The sequence below is a fragment of the Hyperolius riggenbachi genome, chromosome 6, assembly GCF_040937935.1.
Source record: "Hyperolius riggenbachi isolate aHypRig1 chromosome 6, aHypRig1.pri, whole genome shotgun sequence".
Classification (NCBI taxonomy): Eukaryota; Metazoa; Chordata; class Amphibia; order Anura; family Hyperoliidae; genus Hyperolius; species Hyperolius riggenbachi.
In genome coordinates, this window is record NC_090651.1 from 311,240,180 (window position 1) to 311,263,071 (window position 22,892).

At 45.3% G+C, this 22,892-nt stretch overlaps 1 protein-coding gene across 2 annotated transcripts in view; it reads right to left on the reverse strand.

Moving 5' to 3' along the window:
• Positions 1 to 22,892, reverse strand: part of SYNGR4 (synaptogyrin 4) — a 49,300-nt gene that overhangs the window by 17,523 nt on the left and 8,885 nt on the right. The window contains exons 2-4 of one of the 2 annotated variants that reach the window (XM_068242976.1): positions 14,855 to 14,975; positions 9,369 to 9,606; positions 6,428 to 6,567 (exon numbers count right to left, since the gene is read on the reverse strand). In XM_068242976.1, the coding sequence (XP_068099077.1) occupies positions 6,428 to 6,567; positions 9,369 to 9,606; positions 14,855 to 14,950 (474 nt within the window). In that variant the 5' untranslated portion in view covers positions 14,951 to 14,975. The remainder of the gene's footprint in view (positions 1 to 6,427; positions 6,568 to 9,368; positions 9,607 to 14,854; positions 14,976 to 22,892) is intronic. The other variant, XM_068242977.1, reaches the window with a different exon arrangement.

The following is a 22,892-nucleotide window of genomic DNA, read 5'->3' on the forward strand; positions in this document are numbered from 1 at the left end:
CTATTGGATCCAGGGAATTGGAGAAACGCCGTAGCTTGCTGTCCCCTTCACTGACTCACTCCAAAAGCCCTAAGTCCCTGACCTTATATGGCAAATCCAGGATCCTATCTACCTGGAGACACCTTGCTCCCAGACCATTCAGTAGATACAGACAATTCCCTCCTCCAGGAGCTGTGTGGTCCAGCAGAAAGCAGTCAGATCATTGTCTATTTGGTAAACAGAGAAGATAAGGACAAGTCTGCTAGCAGACAGAACAATAGAAACTCCAGCAAGCTAAAACCAACAAGACAATATTCAGATCACAGCAGGAAAAAAATACATTTAGCAAGAATAATAAATACCATACATCACATTCCTCCCCCCATACTTCCATGGACCCCCAGGTGAACCCTTAATTGGGTGAAGCTGGGGTACAGGTACATGTTAAATGTGCATAATTACTCCTTCTTAGGCCACATACAGACATCAGACCATAGTCTTTGGAAAATGAAAGATCACAGACCAATCTTACCACCCTTCCTGTAGTATAAGAGCCATACTCTACACAGTCTTTTCTATGGAGCTGAACTCCACATCAGAAAAAAATCATTGCAAGATGCTGCACACACAGATGCTGTACAGACACAAAAGATCAGTATCTGCAAAAGTTCTGTTCCTGCCAAAAATTCATTCCTGCAAATTGCAATGATAGTCTATAAGATCTGCAGATCATCATACACACATAATTTAACTGACATTCATCTGCAGATCTGCAGATCTGAAAATCCATCCTGGTGGATCTGATCTGCAGATGAATGTCAGTTAAATCATGTGTGTATGATGATCTGCAGATCTCATTGACTATCATTGCAATTTGCAGGAATGGATTTTTGGCAGGAACAGATCTTTTGCAGATACTGATCTTTTGTGTCTGTACAGCATCTGTGTGTGCAGCATCTTGCAATGATTTTTTTCTGATTTGGAGTTCAGCTCCATAGAAAAGACTGTGTAGAGTATGGCTCTTATACTACAGGAAGGGTGGTAAGATTGGTCTGTGATCTTTCATTTTCCAAAGACTATGGTCTGATGTCTGTATGTGGCCTTAGTCTTGGTGGGAGTTCATAGTTCATTTTTCTGGTCCTTGTCCGTGCCAGTTTAACTTTGCGATGCCCACACAAGATCTGTCCATTCAGCCCAGCTACGGCCCTTTCTGCATCTGCTGGACTCTCAAAGTCTACAAAACCAAATCCAGGTGGGCTTCTTGCAACCCAAACATGATGTACAGGTCTGTAACGGCCAAACGCCTGTCCCAACTCCCACTCGTTGCCCCAGTTTCCTAAGTTTCCAACATAGACCTTGGATCCTGCCCTGTGAACTTTACCAGATCTTTTCATTTCAGACATGGCACCAGTCAATACACCACTTGACAAACTAATGCAATTAATCCCCATGGCATCCTCTCTCTCCTGTGGTACTCAAGTTTAGGGGAAACATCTGAGGAACCGACCATGACATTTCTGCTACTAGCAGGCTGAGGCTATCGGGCAGCTCTTTTGTCTGTGGTGATTTGAGGACATGCGGCCACCAGGTGCGCACGTGATCCACAGCCAAAACACAACTTTTGACTGGGAGATCTTGAGGTGGAAACAGGATGATATTGACCCCCACTTACCGCAGTTCTTGAGGATTCCGTAGGTCTTGATCTGGGTAAGGAAGGAATGACTATCGGAATCTGTGCTTGAATCTCTACAAACTGGTCAGCTAAATGTGTAGCCTCCTTCATAGACTTAGGATTACGATCCAAAAGCCAACATTTTATGTCGGGGGCACAGGTATTTAGAAATTGCTCCTTAATAAACAGTTCCTTTAAGTTCTCCATAGATTGCACTCCACTACTTTGAATCCATTGATTAAAAACGTGGTCTAGTTTCATTCCAAATTCTGTGTGGGAATCCTGTGGTAATTTTGATAAATGGCGAAAGGACTGACAATACGTGTCTGGAGTCTTAGCATAACGAGTAAGAAGGGCTCGTTTCACTTTAGGATAATTAATCCTTTCAGAAAGAGGCAGTGACCTAAAGGTTTCACTGGCCCGGCCAGTAAGTTTTCCCAAGAGGATGTGATGCCATTCCAGGACTGGCACAACATGGGTTTCACATATTAGTTCAAAGGTTTGTAAATATGCATCAATCTCCTCCTTACTTTCATCGAACATGGGAAACAATGTATACAGCTTAATAATATCCAAATGCTGTTCCGATATTAGTCTTTGAGCCAATGCTCCTTGTTGACACATTACCAAGTCACTGACTAGTTGCAAGAGATTTTCATACCTATCAGAGGTTTCAGGGTCTCTTGGCTGTGCCTCCTGCTGGACTTCTGGACTTTGTGCTAAACTATCAATTCCATCAACTGTCTCTGCCAAAAAACTCACAATATCCTGGTTTTCATTGAGGTTCTGAGCCGATTCCAGTAAAAGCTGAACCATGGCTGCTTTCTTCAATCCATCAGGGTTCAGTCCACGATTCCTGCATAGTTTCCGAAGTGTTCCCAAGCGTAGTTCAAGTAGTGTATCCTCCATATTCTAGCAGTACCAGCGTCCTGGTTCCCACCGCTTGCCATCAGATGTGATGATATATAACATAGGACACTGGCAAAGGCTGTTATGGAAAGGATCCAGGTGTTTATTATTCCACCAACACTACTATTCCAGCAAAACAAAACTTAAATAACAGCAGCATAACAGGAGCTACCATCATCTGTAGTGTCCACAGATAGAGAACTCCAAAAACAGTCCAAGAAGTCCAAAGGTAAAAAGTCCAGGCAATTAATCCATTATTCCATATACAGGCAATTGGATTTATTCACTGCTGTGACTATTGGATCCAGGGAATTGGAGAAACGCCGTAGCTTGCTGTCCCCTTCACTGACTCACTCCAAAAGCCCCAAGTCCCTGACCTTATATGGCAAATCCAGGATCCTATCTACCTGGAGACACCTTGCTACCAGACCATTCAGTAGATACAGACAATTCCCTCCTCCAGGAGCTGTGTGGTCCAGCAGAAAGCAGTCAGATCATTGTCTATTTGGTAAACAGAGAAGATAAGGACAAGTCTGCTAGCAGACAGAACAATAGAAACTCCAGCAAGCTAAAACCAACAAGACAATATTCAGATCACAGCAGGAAAAAAATACATTTAGCAAGAATAATAAATACCATACATCACAGTGCTCATTTAAGAACAATTACTCAAGCAGACCTGGAAAAACAGGAATACCTGAGTGTAGCACAATAAAAAAAGCACAAGTTAGTGCATGGGGAACATGCAGAGGAACATATGGATATACATTTATAAATCCTAGAATTCAGGCCCTCAGGAACACGAGTCCCCAGATCCAAAAGGTCTCACGCTTTAAAATGTTCCTCTGGTTGTCGTCCAGCCCCCCCCCCCCCCTCCAACCTTTAACAGACCTCCTCCTATTTCTACCGTTTATCACAAAACTTAGATTATTTATGTTCCTGTCACAATTTATTGTGAGGATATTTGATTCTGAAATAATGCTGCAGTATGTTTTTTTTTTTTCTATGAACTGAGAAAATAAAAAATACATTTTTTTGAATGGCAAAAACTCTTATTGGCTTAGGGAACATATATTTCAACAATTAATGCTACAGCAGATAGTGTTGGAGGTGTGCACAGGAGCAAGTCCAATTGTGCATACCTGTGCTTCAACTACAAGACGTATATCTACGTCCTCTTGGCTTAGATGAAGTCACAGAGGACGTAGATATATTGTAGCTAAGGCTACAGTGGGTTACAGGGACCCTGAGCAGCAGTAAATAAAAGCTAATGTGGAGTTGTGGACATCTGTGACTTCCTCCAGCCCCCCGTAGCCCACGTGGTCCTTCGATGTCCTCTGGGTCCCCTCCGTAGTCACGCTGGCAGCTACATAAACCGGCAGCGTTGGCCTGAGTCGCACATGTGCGGCCCGTCCAGGCACCCGGCGTGGCATTGAGCCCATTTGTTGTAAGGGCCCTGCGCATGCGCGGTTCAGTTTTTTATCACCCCGCATGCACAGGGCCCTAATGGTGATGGGAGCATAATTGCGACAGACGCGTGGACAGGCTACACATGTGCGGCTTTGGCCGAAGTCGCCAGGTTTACGGAGCCGTCACTGGCCCGTCAGGGACAACTGAGGGAACCTAGAGGACACCGAAGGACCTCACAAGCAACAGGGGGCTGGAGGAAGCCCCAGGTAAGTCCAGATTTCTTTTTTATACCACTGCTCAGGATCCCTTTGAAGGCTTATAATTTGTGCTTCAGCTTGGTAATATTTGCCGACTCATCCATACTCCCCTTCACGCCAATGGATCCACATGCTGCAGTCATTTGTTTGAATGATTTATTAAAGAAAGTGATACTGAATACAGATTCACAATAACCCCATAAAGTATATTAATTCCAGCATAGCCAGCAAGGAGGTTAAACCTCTCGGAATGACTGTGCTGAGCAGTGAAAATATCCTTAATATTCTGACAGAAACCTAGAGCTTTCGGTGTGAGGAATACATTAACATTTCTGCTACAGTACAGTCATTGTTATTCACAGTTAATTCAATATGGTTTTAGCAGTTAGACTATATGTCTTTGGCTTTGTACACATGAGCAACTTTTAGCTGTAGTTCTAAATGGCAGCCAGAGGCAAGAGAAAATAAATAAAGGTAAATGCTGTTGTAGGATATACCTCCTGAGAGGCTTCCTGCTACATGTATTCCTCCAGGGACTCCAGTAATAAAGCAGAGAGGTACTGCTTGCTCAGCGGAGCTTACCTACAACAATATGGAGGGAAGAATTCCTGTGTAGCCACAGTGCGGAGAATGTCAGCTGAATTATAAAGTTACTTGTTCATTTTTTTTCTCTTATACTTTGAGCATCAGAGATGTTTGTATGTTTTTTAGTCCGTAAGGCTGATTTTTCAAGGTAGATGCAAATAAAACTGCAGTAAAAGACCAGCTGTTGTCCAGAGCAATCAGCCATTAGGTTGGGATCAAATAATGTGATAGTTTATGATCGATTGGGCCGCCTAGTCCCGGATTTACATCACAGGAGTCTACAGCAGGGCTGTCAAACTCAAATACAAAGTGGGCCGAAATTGTACACTGGGGCGGCGGGCCCTAGTCGCTGGCCAACCTCAATGCCTACTGGCCACCTTCCCTTATAAAGTTCTCTGGTGACTAGAGGTTGTCCCTCCCCTATACAGTTCTCTGGTGTATAGAGACCCCCAGCCTCCCTATACAGTTCCCTAGTGTTTAGGTCTTTTCCCCTACCTCCCCATATTCCCTCCCTGGTGTTCTAGGGCTTCACCTCCAATATAGCTTCCCTGGTGGTCTAGAGTGGGCTAAACATAATGCAAAGTGGGGAAACCACTTGAGGGCCAAATGTAATGGCTCTGAGGGTGAAATTTGGCCCGCGGCCCGGAGTTTGACATGTATGGTCTACAGGCACAGATGTTCTGGCACCCTAGATTTGGCCTTCCATGAACCTACAAACCCCCGCCGAACTGCACCGCAAGTGTGCTGGCTGGGGGCAGCTATCACTTCTCCTTTACTTCTCTTTCCCGTGATAGCATTAGACAGCCAGAGGTATCCTCAGTATTAAGTTGCTAGTACTGAAGGGAGATCTCATCAGTGGAATGCCAAGAGCAGGGTGAGTAACTCCTCATTTACGCTTTGCACGGGACTCTGCATGGGACTCTGCATAGGGAAGTTGGGAGGGAGGAACTCGGGGAGGGGAGTAAGCTGCCTTTCCATCAACAGGCGCCTGTAGGCACGTGCCTACAGTGCCTTATGGTAAATCTGGCCTTGGGGGCTCTGGTTTTTAAGGGGAAATACCCTTAGGCTGGTTTCACAATGTAAACCAGCATCAGCACCACCCAAAATAGGCCTCCATGGGACACCGCATTAGTACACGGTATTCCCTAGCTGGCCACCAGCCAAGCAGGAAGTGACATGTGTTTGTGGTCACTTCCTGCTTCGGGTATGCGGAGGTGTATTGTAATGCAGCGCCGTCATTTTAAAAAAACCTGCGTCGCCATAGAGTAAAATGACTTCCGGGCTGACGCAGATTGCTGTGGATCACGCACGGTAACGTAGTTTGGAGCTAGCCTTAGATCTGGCACTTCCAGCGCAGCGTCACGCAATGTGGGAAGTATGAACTTCCCCATAGGATTACATTAGGCTGCGGTAGTGCGTCAATTTGACCGCACTGCACCAGTGTGAAAGGGTCCTTAGTGGGGAAGTGGTTCTTAAAGGCTGACTGTTTGGCAAAGAAACCGAACACTGTAATGCCTCTGTGTAACACTGTTGTAATGTCTCCCCTATCTATTGTGCAGTGCTGCATATTATTAATACAGTTTAATCAATAATTATAAGAGGTGAGCAGACATACCCAGCAAGGCACAGAGAAGAATGTGGCAGCTATGCTAGCACGAGCACATCTAGTGCCTACTGAAAAGGCAAAAGGAGCCGGCCAAGACCACTCATGCACCAGGAAGATGAATCCAATACTCCAAACGATGCTACAAGAAACTGGTAACATAATATTCATTAGCTCTCATACGAATATAGCTTTTATTGCAATCAATCAGTGCAATCTACCAAGCTGTAAAAGAAATCTAATTAACGTTTATTTTTATTAATAGCTTACCATCTAAAATCCATTACTTGATAAATTACATGCACTTATATAATGATCAAAAACACGATGGCCTCCCAACAAAGTTTCTTATCTGTAACTGTAAATATACTAAATGCTTTAGACCAGTTGAAATAAGCTTTTCTCCTGAGTTTTTTCTTTTTCTTAAACACTTCCGTACCAGCAGTCTCTGCCCCCTTAAGGACCAGAGACTGCTGTACGGTAAACCGCCGCCTCCCAACGAATTGCTGCCATAATCCGCTGCTCCCGCCGTTCTGTCCCTGCTGCAAGTCCCTCTCTCTGCCGTCCATATGACGGCATAGTGCTGCCGGTCAGAAGCTGCTTTCATTGGCTCCTGACTATGTCAATCAATGTAAGCCAATGGCATTTTGCGTGAGTGATTTTACTGTGATTAGCGCAGTAAAATCACTGGACACTTTTCAGAGCGATCACGATCAGTGCTTTATTAAGCACTGTACTGCGATCGCTCCAGAATTGCAGCAAAAATGTTGCATGTGACGCGCTTTGCGATTGCCGCTAATCGCAAAACTCCCCACAATCGGCGCCAATTGTGGCAGTGAGATCAATGCCTTAGGGTAAAATAGCACTAGCGCTTTAAAAAAGCGATAGCGCTTTAGCGATTAGCGGGAATCACCCATTAATCGCTCAGATGTGAACGGGGCCTCCAGATTAACTCTTTTAGGACCCACAGACTCTGGGGGGTTCTTACCCATCCAGGGGTGAGTACCCCCCATCGGCATTTTTTTCCCTACAGGTTTACTTTAACCTCCCTGGCGGTAATCCTGAGTGTATCTCGGGCTAGCCGCCGAGAGCTCAATGCAGAATATAGCGCGCAGTGGATGCTTTTACTCACCTACCGGCGGATCCAGATGTCGCCACGTCGCCATCTGTTCTCCTTTCTGTCCTCGGAGGCTCTGCATTGCCGTCATCGATCTCACTACAGAGTTACAGCGCCACTTGGAGGACGGAGGTAAAATTGCAGCGCTGGAGCCCAGGGAGGTGATTGAGAGCAGGGGCTGCTGCAGAGACTCTGGCGGCATGATTTTGTCCTGATTTTAGGGTCTGAAACGTTTTAAAACGACCCTAATATCCTGAAATAATCATAGCGCCAGGAAGGTTAAGGGCAAGAGTATTTTTTTTCTCGATTGTGATCTGTCTTTTCTGAACGTTAGGACACGTTCTAATCTCCCTGGAAACCTTCCCTGAGCTTCGCTTAGCCTAATTGTGTGTTTTTTTTCTCGATTGTGAGCACTGTGATTCAGTAGTGTACCTACCATAGGGCTGCAGGTGCTCACAGGACCGGGTGTAGCCATGGCTAGGGGTGCCACTGTGGTGCTTAGCCACTGTGTTCTTCCACCTGGGACCTTTTCTCATAGTTTGGTCAACATTCGGGAAATAACAGCAGGCAGTGCAGGGCACTGTACTACTTCCTGCACTAGATGTAACACCCCTCCCCCTTCCTGTCCCATGGGCAATGTGTCTCCTCGCTCGCTACTCAAAGCCTGCAAGGAGTGAATGTGCAGAGCAGCAGGGTGAGTGGAGAGAATGATTGCTGTGCTGCAGCTGGGACATTAGCAGGGAGAGGTGGCAGGATGTGTTTAGTGCTTCAGAAGTTGTCTGTCATTACTAGCTGTATGCACTGGCTGCTGTAATGCCAAAGTTCCCTGGACTAACGATTATTTACCCTGCTCAGAGTAATGAATCAGTAATGCAAGGCAGTCTGCTGTTGCATATTCCAGTGATACAGGTGTTGACAGGCCAGCCAACTTCAGTAGTGAGCAGAGAAGCAAGCTCCAGGCAATTTAGATTAGCTTGCTTGCAGGTAATTTTATCTCTTTTCCCAGCTCCCTTTCCCACCCTTTTGTCTTCCCCCATGACCCGTTCCTCTTTTCAGATTTTAGTGGCTTCTTTTAACAGCATGTCCCTGCCAAACAGCACTGGTGATGTCTGCAGTCCTGGTGAGAGGTCTTCCTGCCAGTTCTCCTTTCCCACCAGGCTTTCAGCTTTCCCACCAGGCCCACTCTTTCGTATGTCCCTCTTTTCTGACTGTCCTCAGAGGAGCTCACAATCTAATCCTACCATAGTCATAGTCTAATGTCCTACCATATTATTATGTATTTATATAGCACTAACATCTTCTGCAGCACTTTACAGAGTACAAAGTCATGTCACTAACTGTCTTCAGAGAAGCTCACAATCTAATAGTACCAAAGTCATAGTCCAATGCCCTACCATGTTATTATTGTGTATTTACATAGCACTGACATCTCCTGCAGCATTGTGTAGAGTATAGAGTTTCATAACGGTTAGCTCCATCCACATCCTGATGACTCCTTTTCCCCCCAAATCCCCCAAAATTAGCAGTGACACGCTCGGTGCTCCAACCCGTCAACCCTCTCATAATTTTTTTTTTTTGTCCGTAAATAATCAGCACCGAGTTTCAAATTCCCTAGGTACGCCACTGCTGATTGGCTCACAGAGGCACAGAGCTCAGCGACTGGAGAAGGGGAATCACACCCTGGCAAAGATACGAGGCTCCAAACAGGACAAATTTTAACTGCGTGCGTCTGGTAAAGGTTACGTCAAAGTTAATAATAAATAAACAAACAAACTGATAAATAGATGTATTCAGTAACACAAACCACTATCTTAAAATTTAAATACAACAGCTTACCAGAGCAAAAAATATCAGAAATGAAGATGATATTTTGCAACAAGTCACTGAATATGTAGTCCTCAAAGATGTCGAGAAGGAGGAACAGTATACAGAGAACATTAGATAAAATGCCAATTCCAATTCCATATCCACAAGCTGAAGGGTTGTGATTTAGAACGCAGTACAATTCGGATGAAGTAGGACTATTCTGATACCCTCCAGACAGGAGAGATCCGCAAACTATAACAGAGAAAATCTACAAAACAGAAAAAATAACATTCAGTTCACACTTGAAACACAATCTAGTTACATACACAGACATGGATAAGCTCAGAGAGCACCCTACAAGCTTGTTCACACTATGGGCTTGATTCAGTAAGCAGTGCTAACTGTTAGCACGCTTCTGAAAAGCCCCTTATCACGCCTAAACTCAGTTTAGGCGTGATAAAATAAACTCGCGCGCAAAGTTTTGCGCGTAAAGTTTTACACGCAAAAATATGTTTACGCGCGCAATGCCATTAACCTCTATGCAACGTTTCGTGCGCATCGGACTTTGCGCGCGTAAAAGTTTACGCGCGTAAAACTTTGCGCGTGATCTGATTTTAGAAACGGTGCTAACTTACTTAGCACCCTGGTTAACACGCCTAAAGTCTTTAGGCGTGCTAAGTAGGTTAGCACCGTTTACTGAATCGAGCCCTATGGGTTTGATTCACTAAACCGTACTGTAATTTGTTTAATGTCACTAAACCGTGATGTCATATAACGGCCGCGCTATCATTCTTGCATGCGTTTTCGCGTTTCTGCGCGCAATCGCAAATTTTCACGCGCAAAAGCAAATTTTTGCATGCAATATGAGTGATCACGGTTTAGTGAATCAAGCGCTATGAGCGTTTTGAACTTTTTTTTTTAAGCGCCAGCGTTTTTTAAAGGAGACCTGTAGTGAGGGGGATATCGAGGCTGCCATATTTATTTCCTTTTAAACAAAACCAGATACCTGGCAGTCCTGCTAATCTATTTGGCTGCAGTAGTGTTTGAATCACACCTGGAACAAGCATACAGCTAATCTTGCCAGATCTGACAATAATGTCAGGAACACCTGATCTGCTCCATGCATGTTCAGGGTCTGTGGCTAAATGTATTAGAGGCAGAGGATCAACAGGATTGCCAGGCAACTGGTATTGCTTAAAAGGAAATAAATATGGCAGCCTCCATATCACTCTCGCTACAGTTGTCCTTTAAAAGTGCTTTAAAAGCGATTGTGCAATGAATTCCAATGTGAGTGTTCTCACATGAGCATTGAGCTTTCTTTCCAATCGCAAACGCGGGTCCTGCACCATTTTCTGAGCATTTGTGCTTCAATGAATGGTATGGGAAAATCGCAAATCGCTTTAAAAGTGCTTGGCAAAGCGATTTTGTAAGCACTTTTTAAGAAAAAAATAAGTTACAATACATTCAGTTCCAGGTTAAAGAGCGCACTTCCTGTAGTCTTTACACAGAAAATCGCAAATCACACACCAAACGCGCTTACAACATCGCTTGCCAAAATCGCAAATCGCACAAAAAACACCTCTAAAATCGCTAACAAAAGCACTCAGCGCTTGCAATAGCTATTGCGATTTAAATGTGAACATAAACATACAAGTGGGGATCTACAGATTTACTATGCATATCTTATCTTACTAATATTATACTAATAATAATACTAATATTATAAATGCAAAAGTTTAGATGTTTGTTACTCAATCACGCAACAATGGCTGAATGCAGGGGTGTTAAGGCTCATACACACATCAGACCATAGTCTTTGAAAAATTAGGGAGATCACAGACCAATTTTACCCCCTTCCATGTAGTATGAGAGCCATACCTACACAGTCTATTCTATGGAGCTGAACTCCCCATCAGACAGAAATCTTTGCAAGATGCTGCACACACAGATGCTGTACACATTCAAAAGATCAGTATCTGCAAAAGATCTGTTCCTGCAAAAGATCCATTCCTGCAAAATGCATTCATAGTCTATGATATCTGCAGATCATCATACACACCTTGTTTAACAGACATTCATCTGCAGATCAGATCCACCAGGATGGATTTTCAGATCTGCAGATGATTGTCTGATCTGCAGATGAATGTCAGTTAAACAAGGTGTGTATGATGATCTGCAGATCTCATAGTCTATGAATGCAATTTGCAGGAACGGATCTTTGGCAGGAACGGATCTTTGGCAGGAACAGATCTTTTGCAGATACTGATCTGTTGCATGTGTGCAGCATCTTTGTGTGTAGCATCTTGCAAAGATTTTTATCTGATGGGGAGTTCAGCTCCATAGAATAGACTGTGTAGGTATGGCTCTCATACTACACGGAAGGGGGTAAAATTGGTCTGTGATCTTTCATTTTCAAAAGACTATGGTCTGATGTGTGTATGTGGCCTCACAATAGACCCTGTAAGGGATGCATCTTCAGGGGGCTCAGAAGCCACAGAGGGCCCCGTCCTGAGAGACTGACAACTAAGGGCAAGGAGAGAAAAACACTTCCTGCTTTCTGCACAATTGTTCTAATGACTGCCTCTGCTCAGCCACTGATAACGAATCATACAAAGTTTTGTAGACAAAGATTTGTAGACTGTCCCTGCTCAGTGTGCAGGGGAAGAGGGCCGCATCCAAAGTTTTGCAGGGGGGCTCAATGATTTCTAGTTAAGCCCCTGGCTGAACGGATTTGAATGAAATTTGGCACACACATAGTACATTGCCTGGAATAACATATAGGATACTTTCTATCACCATAACCAAAAAGTGGGCAGAGACAAATGCAAATTTCACTGTGTAAACTGCAGCCATTCTTACACTGTTTATGGCAGGGTTCTCAAACTTTGCACAGTTGGTCACTCGGTGACTGGGATTAATATTCTGAAAAGTGGGTGGAGCCTGCAAAAGCCAATCAAAATTCACCTATTGATTTTCAAGTGGAATATTTAATTGCTGCCATTCTTGCACTGTTAATGGCACAAGCTTCAAACCTGGTACAGTTGGTCATTGGATGACTGGGGTTCAAATTCAGAAAAGGGGGTGGAGCCACAGCCAATCAGATTTATTTCATTTCAGTGCAAATTATTGATGCCAAAGACCGCAAAGCTCACAAACTAGGTCATTGAGTAATTGAGTAATTGTGTGTTAGTGGGCGGAGCCAACAGCAGCCAAATACATACCCAGGCAACGCCGGGTCATCAGTTAGTACAGAATAAAAAAGCAATGGAAAATGCAACTGAAAATGTCCATACTTTTTCAACGAAAAACCTATTTTGACATGGATAGACCAAAGCATAATAGATACAAAGGGGTGTGTGTTTGATCGATGGTTAGTTGGGCGAGGGGAGAAGCCAAGAGATGGCTCTTAGGGATGGTTGGAAATAGCGATTTCTGATTCCTATGGATTTCCACTTCCCAATAAGAGTGTTTCCGATTTCAATGGAATACTGCGGAAATTGGAATTTGCTATTTCCGCAGAATGTTTGGGGGGTTTTTTGGTTAATTGTAATTTTTTTTTCAGAATCTGTTATTTTTTGCAGGTGTACGCTATTATGCGGAAACCACATTTACGACCCACAGCCGTGGTAAATTCCGGCATTCTCTGATTAGACCAATGCTTTAGAGTCTTCCGATTGGCTTTAAGGACAGCAGTCACGAGTGCTCTGAAGACAGGCGACTCCGTACAGCGCCTGTGCGAGCACGCTCTCTCGCACGTTCAAGCTGGCGCAGTACAGTACTGAATGCTCCCGAAGACTTCCAAAGCCGGGGATTTAAACGGGGGAGCCAGCGCTGCAATGAGGGCACCGGGAGAGGAGAGGGAAGGCTCTATAGGACCCAGAGCCTTTCCTCTCCTTAGGTAAGTATCTGGTTCATTTTTTTTCTAAATTCCCATTAGCTTTAACATTACCATCTATGACGGTGTCTAATTCAGGCACTACGCGCTACCATCCAGGCATTGACCTGACTCTACAAAGGGCCTGATGCGCAAAAGCAACCGTCACGCTATTCAAGTACTGCGGGTCATGCTCATAGCATAAGTTGCGGTATACGCTGCTGAAAGTAACGGTAATATATCCGTGTGATGTCTGTGCATACCAATATTACTACGGCAATGAGTGTTACTAAAGGTAATGCTTATTAGAAATGCACATTACAGTAGTAGTTGTTGCATTACTCGAGTACCACATGTCGTGCTAGTAGTGTAAGGGCCTGTACACACTGCTGCGCTTGCGTTGCGTTTTTAAAAACGCATGCGTTTTTAAAAACGCAAGGTCTTTTGAAAAAGAATGAAAATCGTGATGACTTGTACACACTGGTGCGATGCGTTTTTAGAAAAACGCAATCGCAGTGCCTGCTGCGCTTTTTTAAGCGCAGCGCATGAAAAACGCATTAAAAACGCATGCGCTTGCGTTTTTCAGAAGTCAGTATCCCAGAAGACTCTGCAATCTCCTGATTCCTGTTGAAATGTAAACTAGAAAAAAAAATAAAGGATTCTTTAGCCAATCAGCAATTACAAGAAAACCGCAAACGCACAAAAAACGCAGGCAAAAGCGCATGCGTTTTTAAAACTACAGGCACTTTAAAAACGCATGCGCTTGCGTTTTGCTTGCGTTTTTCAGTGTGTACAGGCCCTAACTCGCAATACACAGTGCAGGTAGTAAGGGTAATATTGCCTGCGCTGTCTGTGCATGGCAATATTAACGTGCTTTTGTGCATCAGGCCCTTTGTGAAGTCCCTGCAGGGCACCGCTTAGCGCCTGACTTGGGCACTGTCACAGATGGTTGCGTTGAGTTGCGTTGTGCTACATCCTATTGAAAAAAGCATGCTGCAACTCAACGCAATGCATCTAAGTGTAAATCCAGCCTCAAATAATGTCATACAATGTCCTTGCTGGGCACAGATCCTGTAACTCTCCCAAGCAGCGATGCTGTCCAAGAAGCCACCATGCTGATTTTGAGGCCATATTCACACTAAATGCGTTGCGTTGAGTTTGTTGCGTTGCATCCCATTTGCCAAAATGGGATGTGATGCAATGGAACGCAATGCAATGCAACTCAACGCATTAAGTATAAATAGGGCCTAAAGGACCATGCTGAGATCTCCATGCACTGCCTGGTTACCGCTGTGCCAGTCTGTGGTCAATACACATTGAGTAAAAATTGGAACATCCGCTCAGGCTGGTGCTTGCCACGAATAAGTGACACCAGCACTGTAGAGGAACTACTGCAGACCCTTGCTTTCCATTCATCTGCATAGTTCTCAGGGCCTGTTCTCTCATGACACAAAGTGAAACATTTGCATCAGGCGCAGAGATTACAGGGGTAGCGCAACGCATGGCAACGCGGATGGCGTGTGATCGGGTGCGCTTGCATCCTGAACGCACAGCCATACGCATTGCCTAATGTGAACGAGGCGTTATGGCTTGTACAAATGTTTTTGCTACTTTATAGCGATCTTCACATTCTAGTACTTGCCCATGCGAGAATCCTTGTTGAGGTAGAAGGCTTTACCATGAAGGTAACTATGCGGTTGATCCTGATCTGGTGATGCAAGGCTCTGAAATGTAACATTGTTCAGTCCTTCTGCTTTCTCTTTCTGTAACGAAATGTAGTAAAAGTAAATCTCTTAAAGCGGGATTGTCACCATAAAAATCTAATTTCAACAGCAACTGGTCTGGGTGTATTAAGTAATAAAGGTGCTAATCCTGCATTCAAAACTCTCAAAACTTTTTCTGCTGTTATGATTTGGAGTTATCACATACTTAAAGAGAAACCGTGAACAAGAATTGAACTTCATCTCAATCAGTAGCTGAGAGATGTTGGTCGAACCGTTCGCCAGCGAATCCCTATGGGCCAGTACTACCTCCGGGTCGCTATGACCCAGAGTAGTACGGCTGCGATGGGCCGGCGGTGAGCGTCTTTGATCGCGCGCCTGTTTCCGGGCACTCTCTGCGCAGGAGTGAGTCGTCACGCACATGCGCAGAAAGTGTCCGACACTCGATTGAATCTGGCCAGAAATTGATCGATCGGTCAATCCATCATGCCTGCTGCATCGATTTATAGCCGATTTGATCAGAGTGGTTAAATCGGCTGTATATCGATGGCAGAAATCGATGACTTTATGGGTGCCTTTAGCCTTAATCTCCACTTTAAATACAACACAGGAAATGAGACCTTATAATAGATGCTGTGCAGACATGGGAACTCAGGTGCAGGGACCTTGTAACCTCAGCCCACAGGGGATATAAGAAGCCAGTGAATGAATCACCCCTCCAATGCATAATGAAAGATTAAAGGAATACTGTATTGAGAAAAAAAAGAGAGTTTAGCTTACCTGGGGCTTCTACCGAACTCCCCCCCCCCCCCCCAACGTCCTGTGCCCGTGGCGGCAGAAAACGACCTCCCAGTCCCCTGTCGCGGCTTATTTCTGGTATTTGTGACTTTAATGTCGCAAGCCACTGTGCCTGCGCAGCCGTGGTCGCATGCGTCCTCGCTCTTGCTGTCCACGTACTGCGCCTGTGCAGGAAGCTCCTGGCGATATCAGCAGAAGAGAGGATGCGCACAGCCAGGGCCACGCAGGCGCAGTGGCTTCAACATTAAAGAGAAACCAAGAATTGAACTTCATTCCAATCAGTAGCTGATACCCCCTTTAACATGAGAAATCTATTCCTTTTCACAAACGGATCATCAGGGAGCTCTGTATGGCTGATATTGTGATGAAACCCCTCCCACAAGAAACTCTGAGGACCATGGTCCTGGCAGTCTGTGAACCTTGTTGCATTGTGGGAAATAGCTGTTTACTGCTGTTTCCAACTGCCAAAAAAGCAAGCAGCAGCTACATCACCTGCCAGCAATAAAAATGTCACCATGTGATAAATGTCAGAATCAGGGATTTAAAAGGCTTTACAATGAACAAACACTGACTAAATCATTTATACATAATTATTGTAAAAATGAAGCATTTTATTATTACATTATTTTCACTGGAGTTCCTCTTTAACCTCCCTGGCGGTAAGCTGAGCTCGGGCTATGCCGCCGGGAGGCACCGCTCAGGCCCCGCTGGGCCGATTTGCATAATTTTTTTTTTTGTTACACGCAGCTAGCACTTTGCTAGCTGCGTGTAACCTCCGATCGCTGCCGCTACCCGCCGATCCGCCGCTATACCCGTCGCCGCAGCTGCCCCCCCAGACCCCGTGCGCTGCCTGGTCAATCAGTGCCAGGCAGCGCTGTAGGGTGGATCGGATTCCCCTTTGACGTCACGACGTCGGTGACGTCATCCCGCCCCGTCGCCATGGCTACTGGAAGCGAGCCGCGGCGGGGTACCTGGGGGGCGTTTTGTCCTGGCACGGGCACAGGATGTCTGTGGAGTGCCGGTAGAGGCCCCAGGTAAGTTAAACTCACTTTGTTTTCTTAATATAGTATTCCTTTAAATATCAGAGTGAACGGACTCTTTATTTTTATTTCTGAAATGGAAAAAAATAAATAAACCGCTCGCTTTGAGTAACCGGTGGAAGGCCATGTGTTAATGTATGCAATGATTGATTCTGTTTTCAAACTTTGCATTAGCACGTAGCTCTCAGCAACTGCAAAGAATAAACAAATCAATGTGATTTCTAGAGCCCAACACAAATTGATCTCACACATTTTCCCGAAGCAAAGTAAATATTTCATAACTCATTATCAAGTACCCTACCGAATAACGCTACTGAGAAATAAATAAGGAAATAAGGAACACTTCTACTTAACCTAGAGCTGCACAACTGAGACATTAGTAATAGCAATCTGATGCTGGGCTTGGTGTTTCTTTTCATTTCAGATTTAAGAATGCCTTTAATAAATAGCCACTTTCATCTCCTGCTGGACAGCAGTGCCAAACGTTATCCTTATGGATGAATCAATATTAACCACGATTCATATCCATATAGAGAGAACATGACCCAGTAAGTCATGTTGTCAGAAAATATTCCTACAATGTACTGAGCAGGGTTGCCGACTCACTCCTTTAAATACTGACACATCTAAGTTATACGGGTTCTGGGGCTTCTCGCACATAATCAGTGCCTAAACTGCCTCTAACTAGCCACAAGACATGTATAATTCATAAGTGTCCGTATTTAAAGGGATGAGTTGGCAACACTGGTACCGAGCTTGCCAGTCTCGCCAAATTGCATTGGTTAGTTTCAGAGAGAACCTGTTCTGTTTGCTTTGCTTGTCTTCAGAGGCGGGGCTTAAGCTTCTGCAGCTGTCATCTGAAATTTCTTGGTCCATGCTGGTCAACCCTACTAGGCCCCAACTCCCCTAATTCCAAGTGCAATTTATTAAAGGACAACTGAGGAGACATGTGACATGATGAGATAGACATGTGTATGTACAGTGCCAAGCACACAAATAACTAGGCTGTGTTCCTTTTTTCTTTCTCTGTCTCAAAAAGTTTAACATCAGGTATGCAAGTGACAGTTTCTATCCGCATCGAGACTGGGTCGGACTGGGTCAAACTATGGCATAACCCCCACTGATAAGTAATTACAGCCATACAACACTTTTCTGTCAGCAAATGGCTTCTGAGAGCAGGAGAGAGATAAAAAGGATCAATAATTCCCAGATTTGAGCTCTGGCATACTTCAATGAAGGTGTCATTGACCATAGACAATGAAACAGTACAAACTTCAAAAACTAAATTTAAATATTAAATAAAACTGTGGGTTGTCTAAAAAAGTAATTATTAGGAGAAGGAGGATAGGTACATTTGTTTTCCTCATTAGCTACTTATCACCTCGGCTGTCCTTTAAGCAAGTAAGACAGGCAAATGTCTTTGCGTTCTGTCACTGCAGCAAACACCAGATGTATCATGTTACCATGTGTGATCTGATCCTCTGCTTGACATAGGATCTGTCAGCATGTCCATTCTATGAATCGGGCTGTTTTCTTTCTAGTTTGAACCGTTTCGTAACGGATACCGGAACTGAGAGGGATATTCAGGCTGCCATATTTATTTGCTTTTAGACAATATCAGTTGCCTGGCGTCCTACTGATCTCTTTGGCTGTAGTAGTATTTGATTTACACACTTGAAACAAGCATGAAGCTAATCCTGTCAGACTTCAGTCAGAAATATCTGATCACCATGCTTGTTCAGGGTATATGGCTAAATGAATTAGCCATAGATCAGCAGAAAAGCCAGGGAACTGGTATTGTTTAAAAATAAATAAATATGGCAGCCTCCATATCCCTCTCACCTTAAGGGGCCCATACACCTAACGATTTTCCCGCCGATATACAGCCGTTTCGATCACAGTGATCGAAACGGCTGTGAAATCGCTGCGCACACCGCTGACAGAACGATCGGTTTCCGTCCGAAATCGATCATTCCCGTCGATTCCCGTCGACCCGTCCGTGCGGAAGATTTTTCTCGGTCGCCGGCGGGTCGGGAGTGCGTCGTTAGCGGAGTTCGAATGCCCGACGACCGACGCAATACAGCGGGTATACATTACCTGCTCCGGCCGGCGCGAATCCCCGCTGTCACTGCTGTCTTCTCCGCTCTGGTCTGGTCTTCGGCATGCTTCACTCCTTCCTGCCCGGCAGGAAGTTTAAACAGTAGAGGGCGCTCAGGAAGAAGTGAAGCATGCCGGAGACCAGAGCGGAGAAGACAGCAGTGACAGCGGGGATTCACGCCGGCGGAGCAGGTAATGTATGCGGGGGGGGGGGGGGGGGGAGAGGCGGCAGCACCGCCACCACCACAGATTGTGAACGGTTTCAGGCTGAAATCGGTTCACAATCTGTTTGCAGTAAAGGTGGCCATACGATCCCTCTCTGATCAGATTTGATCAGAGAGGGATCTATCTGTTGGTTGAATCTGATGGCAAATCGATCAGTGTATGGCCACCTTGTCCTTTAAAGTGAACCAGAGATCTAAAGATATGATACTTACCCGGGGCTTCCTCCCGCCCCATAAACACATGCGAGTCCCTCGCGCTCCTCCTCCAGTCTACCGTTCAGCCGCGATCAGCCCCGGTGATAGGCTAAGTTGCATCCAGTCTGAGTCTTCTACGCATGCACGGATCTCCTGCGCATGTGCAGGAGACCCAATCTGACGTGACTGAGCCAGTTACCGGGGCTGATTGCGGCTGAACGTGAGACTGTGGGAAGAGGGCGAGGGACTCGCACGTGTTTATGGGACGGGAGGAAGCCCCGGGTAAGTATCAAATCTTTAGATAGCCAGATCTCTGGTTCACGAATCTAGCGCATGTACACCAGCCCTTGCCCTTCCCTGAGAGATCTGGATCATCTCGGCCTAGTGCAGGCTGGAGGCATTGGTCTCCTCCTCATTCCGGGACGCTTTAAGAAACACCCCTGTCATGCCTCTAATCACGCCCAGCCACACCCCTACTCATGCATATCACAAAGAATTCATAACCAAAAGATGTATTTCTATCATTCAAACTACACTGGTCCTCTCTATCATCATTAGTTTTATTTTATTATAACAGTTGAAAGTAAGAAATATATTGATTTAAAGGATGGGGATAAAGGTTAAAGTCAAAAACATTTTTATTAGAAAAATACACATATTTACACAGATCTGTAAATCAATCCCGAAAGAGGGACAAATGAGGAAGAACGAGGGACAGAGAGATTTGGTTAGTGAAGTCGGCCTGTCCCTCCAAAACAGGGACAGTTGGGAGCTATGTTTTCCGTCATGCAACAAGCATTGTCCCCTTTCCCCTCTCCATAGCAACAGTAGGCATCGCTAGCCACTATGCTAGCAGCACTTTTGTACAGAATTCAGCAACCAGACTGCCAAACTGTTGCCCGAGAGCCTAGGCGTTTGTGTGTATGTGTGTTTGTGTGTGTGTGTGTGTGCGTTTATGTGTGTGTGTGGCAAAGAAAAGTATTCCGCTACACCAAGGCTGGGTTAAAAGCCATATCTTCAACTTTATTGACACATCAGTAGACACAGACAAGGCTGACGCGTATCGGAGCTCTGAAAGGCTCCTTAATCATAGCCAGCATGTACAAAAACTGCACAGGTTTAAATAGTAAGGTGCCCACCCACAAGGGGTGTGGCTACCTCTCTTAAAGAGACATAGACAATTTAGACATATAAACAGTATATAAAATCTGATAAAAAACCCAAAGATGACATGGTTAGGCATCAAAGTCAATTATACAGTAAGCATAAATTCCTCAAACCATGCTATGCAGAATCTATAATATAAAGTTTGTAACCTAGGATGCATAGGAGGATGCATAACGTTGAGGACGTTAGTAAGAAAATGGAAGGGAAGAAGGGAGGAGGAAAGGGGGGAGGAAGAACACCTGGATTAAATTCCTGATGATTAGGTTCTTACATCATAAGTTAGGCTGATATCCATTTTGGAGTTCAACCCTGTGGGCAAACGTGTGCCCAGTCTCCATATCCAGAATGCCTCACGTTTAAGTAGTAATCTGCGTAGATCACCCCCTCTAGGTGAGAGTGCCACCCTCTCTATGCCCTGAAATGTGAAACCGGTCATGCTACCTTGGTGTTCTCTCAGAAAGTGCTTGGAGACACTGGAAATCTGGGTAACATATGATTCATTCCTCAGACACCTGCCGGCTCCATTATAATGCTCCGAGATGCGTTGTCTCAGAGGACGGGTGGTACACCCCACGTACTGTAGACCACAAACTGTGCAGGTGATAAGATATACAATATTGCTAGAATTACAGTTAATATACTGTTTTATTTCAAATTTCTCTCCTTTAGAGATGGAAAAGATCTCCCGCGTCTGGTTGTGGACACGACAGTACCTGCAGGTACCATACCCGCATTTATAGGAATCCTTACAAGACAGCCAGGTAGGAGTTGGTCTGGGAGAGCTGGAGAAAAGACTCGGGGAGAGGCGGGACCCCAAAGTGGGGGCACGGCGCGCTGAAAAGGCGCATCCTTCCTTCAGGATCATGCGGAGCTTGGGGTCCGAATGTAAGACAGGCAAATACTTTTTCACAATATTGACTATCTTATTGTACTCCAAACTATATGGGGTTGAAAAAGTCAATTTTCTCTTTTGCCTAGTCTCACATCTTACACCCGTGCCCAGCAGGTCCTGTCGGTTTTTTAATAATACTCGCTGTCTAGCTTGCTTAATTGATTGGAGATTATAGCCCCGCTCCCGGAGTCTTCTCTCCACCAGGTCCAATTCCTGGCCCAACATATCCGGGTCTGAGCAATTGCGTGCCACTCTCACCATTTCTCCGTATGGAATTGCCCTCAGGTGTGAAAGGGGGAATTGTGGGGACGGCTGCGGGGCCCCATGTCTTCGCTGCCCCGGCGCCTGGGGAGGTTGCTCCCTTCCGGGAGGCCTCAACCGCCCTCGCACTGGAACAAGTGTCCAGTGTGAGTGGCGGCCCAGTCGCCGGGGCGGCTTTGGGCCCCGTAGCCGTCTCCAACCCCTATTTCTACCCAGTACAGGCCAGGACAACAGCAGTTGACAACTTTCAAGATCTGGTAGAGAGTGAACTAGCCCAGCTACAAAGGAGTTTCAGAGCTAGCTCGGATCTTACTGAACCCGAACGGGAAGCACTACAGTCCCTTCAAAAAGATGACTCAATTGTCATCCGCAATGCGGATAAAGGGGGAGCTGTGGTTGTTCTAGATTCGGGCCAGTATAGAACTGAAGCTTTACGCCAATTGGGAGACACAGAAACCTATCAAATTCTCACAGGAGATCCCACGGCTCGATTCCAGGTGGAGCTTAAGAAATTATTAAATCTAGGATTTTTCTTGGGGGTGTTTACAGAAAGAGAAAGAGACTATCTTATGGTGGAAACACCGGTGGTCCCAATTTTCCACCACCTCCCCAAGGTGCATAAGCCGGACTTTCCCCCACGGGGCCGCCCCATTGTTGTGGGCATTGGCTCCCTGGGGGAACGTCTGGGCCAGTGGGTAGATAGTTGTCTCCAACCCTTGGTTCAACGACTGCCGGGCTATTTGCGTGACACTACTCACTTACTGAATAGCTTAAAACCTCTACAGTGGCTTGAGCACTACACATGGGTTACCATGGATGTAGCAGCCCTGTATTCCTCAATCCCCCATGGTCTTGCCCTCAGGGCCCTGGATTTTCATATCCGGAAGTATGGCTCCTTTACCACACATGTCAGGGACCTCCTCATGTTGGCGGTAGATCATCTGTTGACCCACAATTATTATTATTTTTTTATTTTTTTTTTTATGGGGTTTTTTATCTCCAGAGATGCGGAGCTTCTATGGGGGCCAAGTTCTCCCCATCCCTGGCAAACTTGTTCATGGGGTGGTGGGAAGAACTCCGCATCTTTGGAGACCAGAACCCCTTTTTTGGACATATTATTTGGTATGGGAGATATACAGATGATCTGCTGCTGATATGGGGGGGGGGTCCCCGAGACTCTCTGCCTGATTTTCTGACATACTGCAATGACAACAGTCTTAATTTATCGTTTACAATGTGTAAAGATCCCACACAAATTGATTATCTTGATCTTACACTGTGCGGT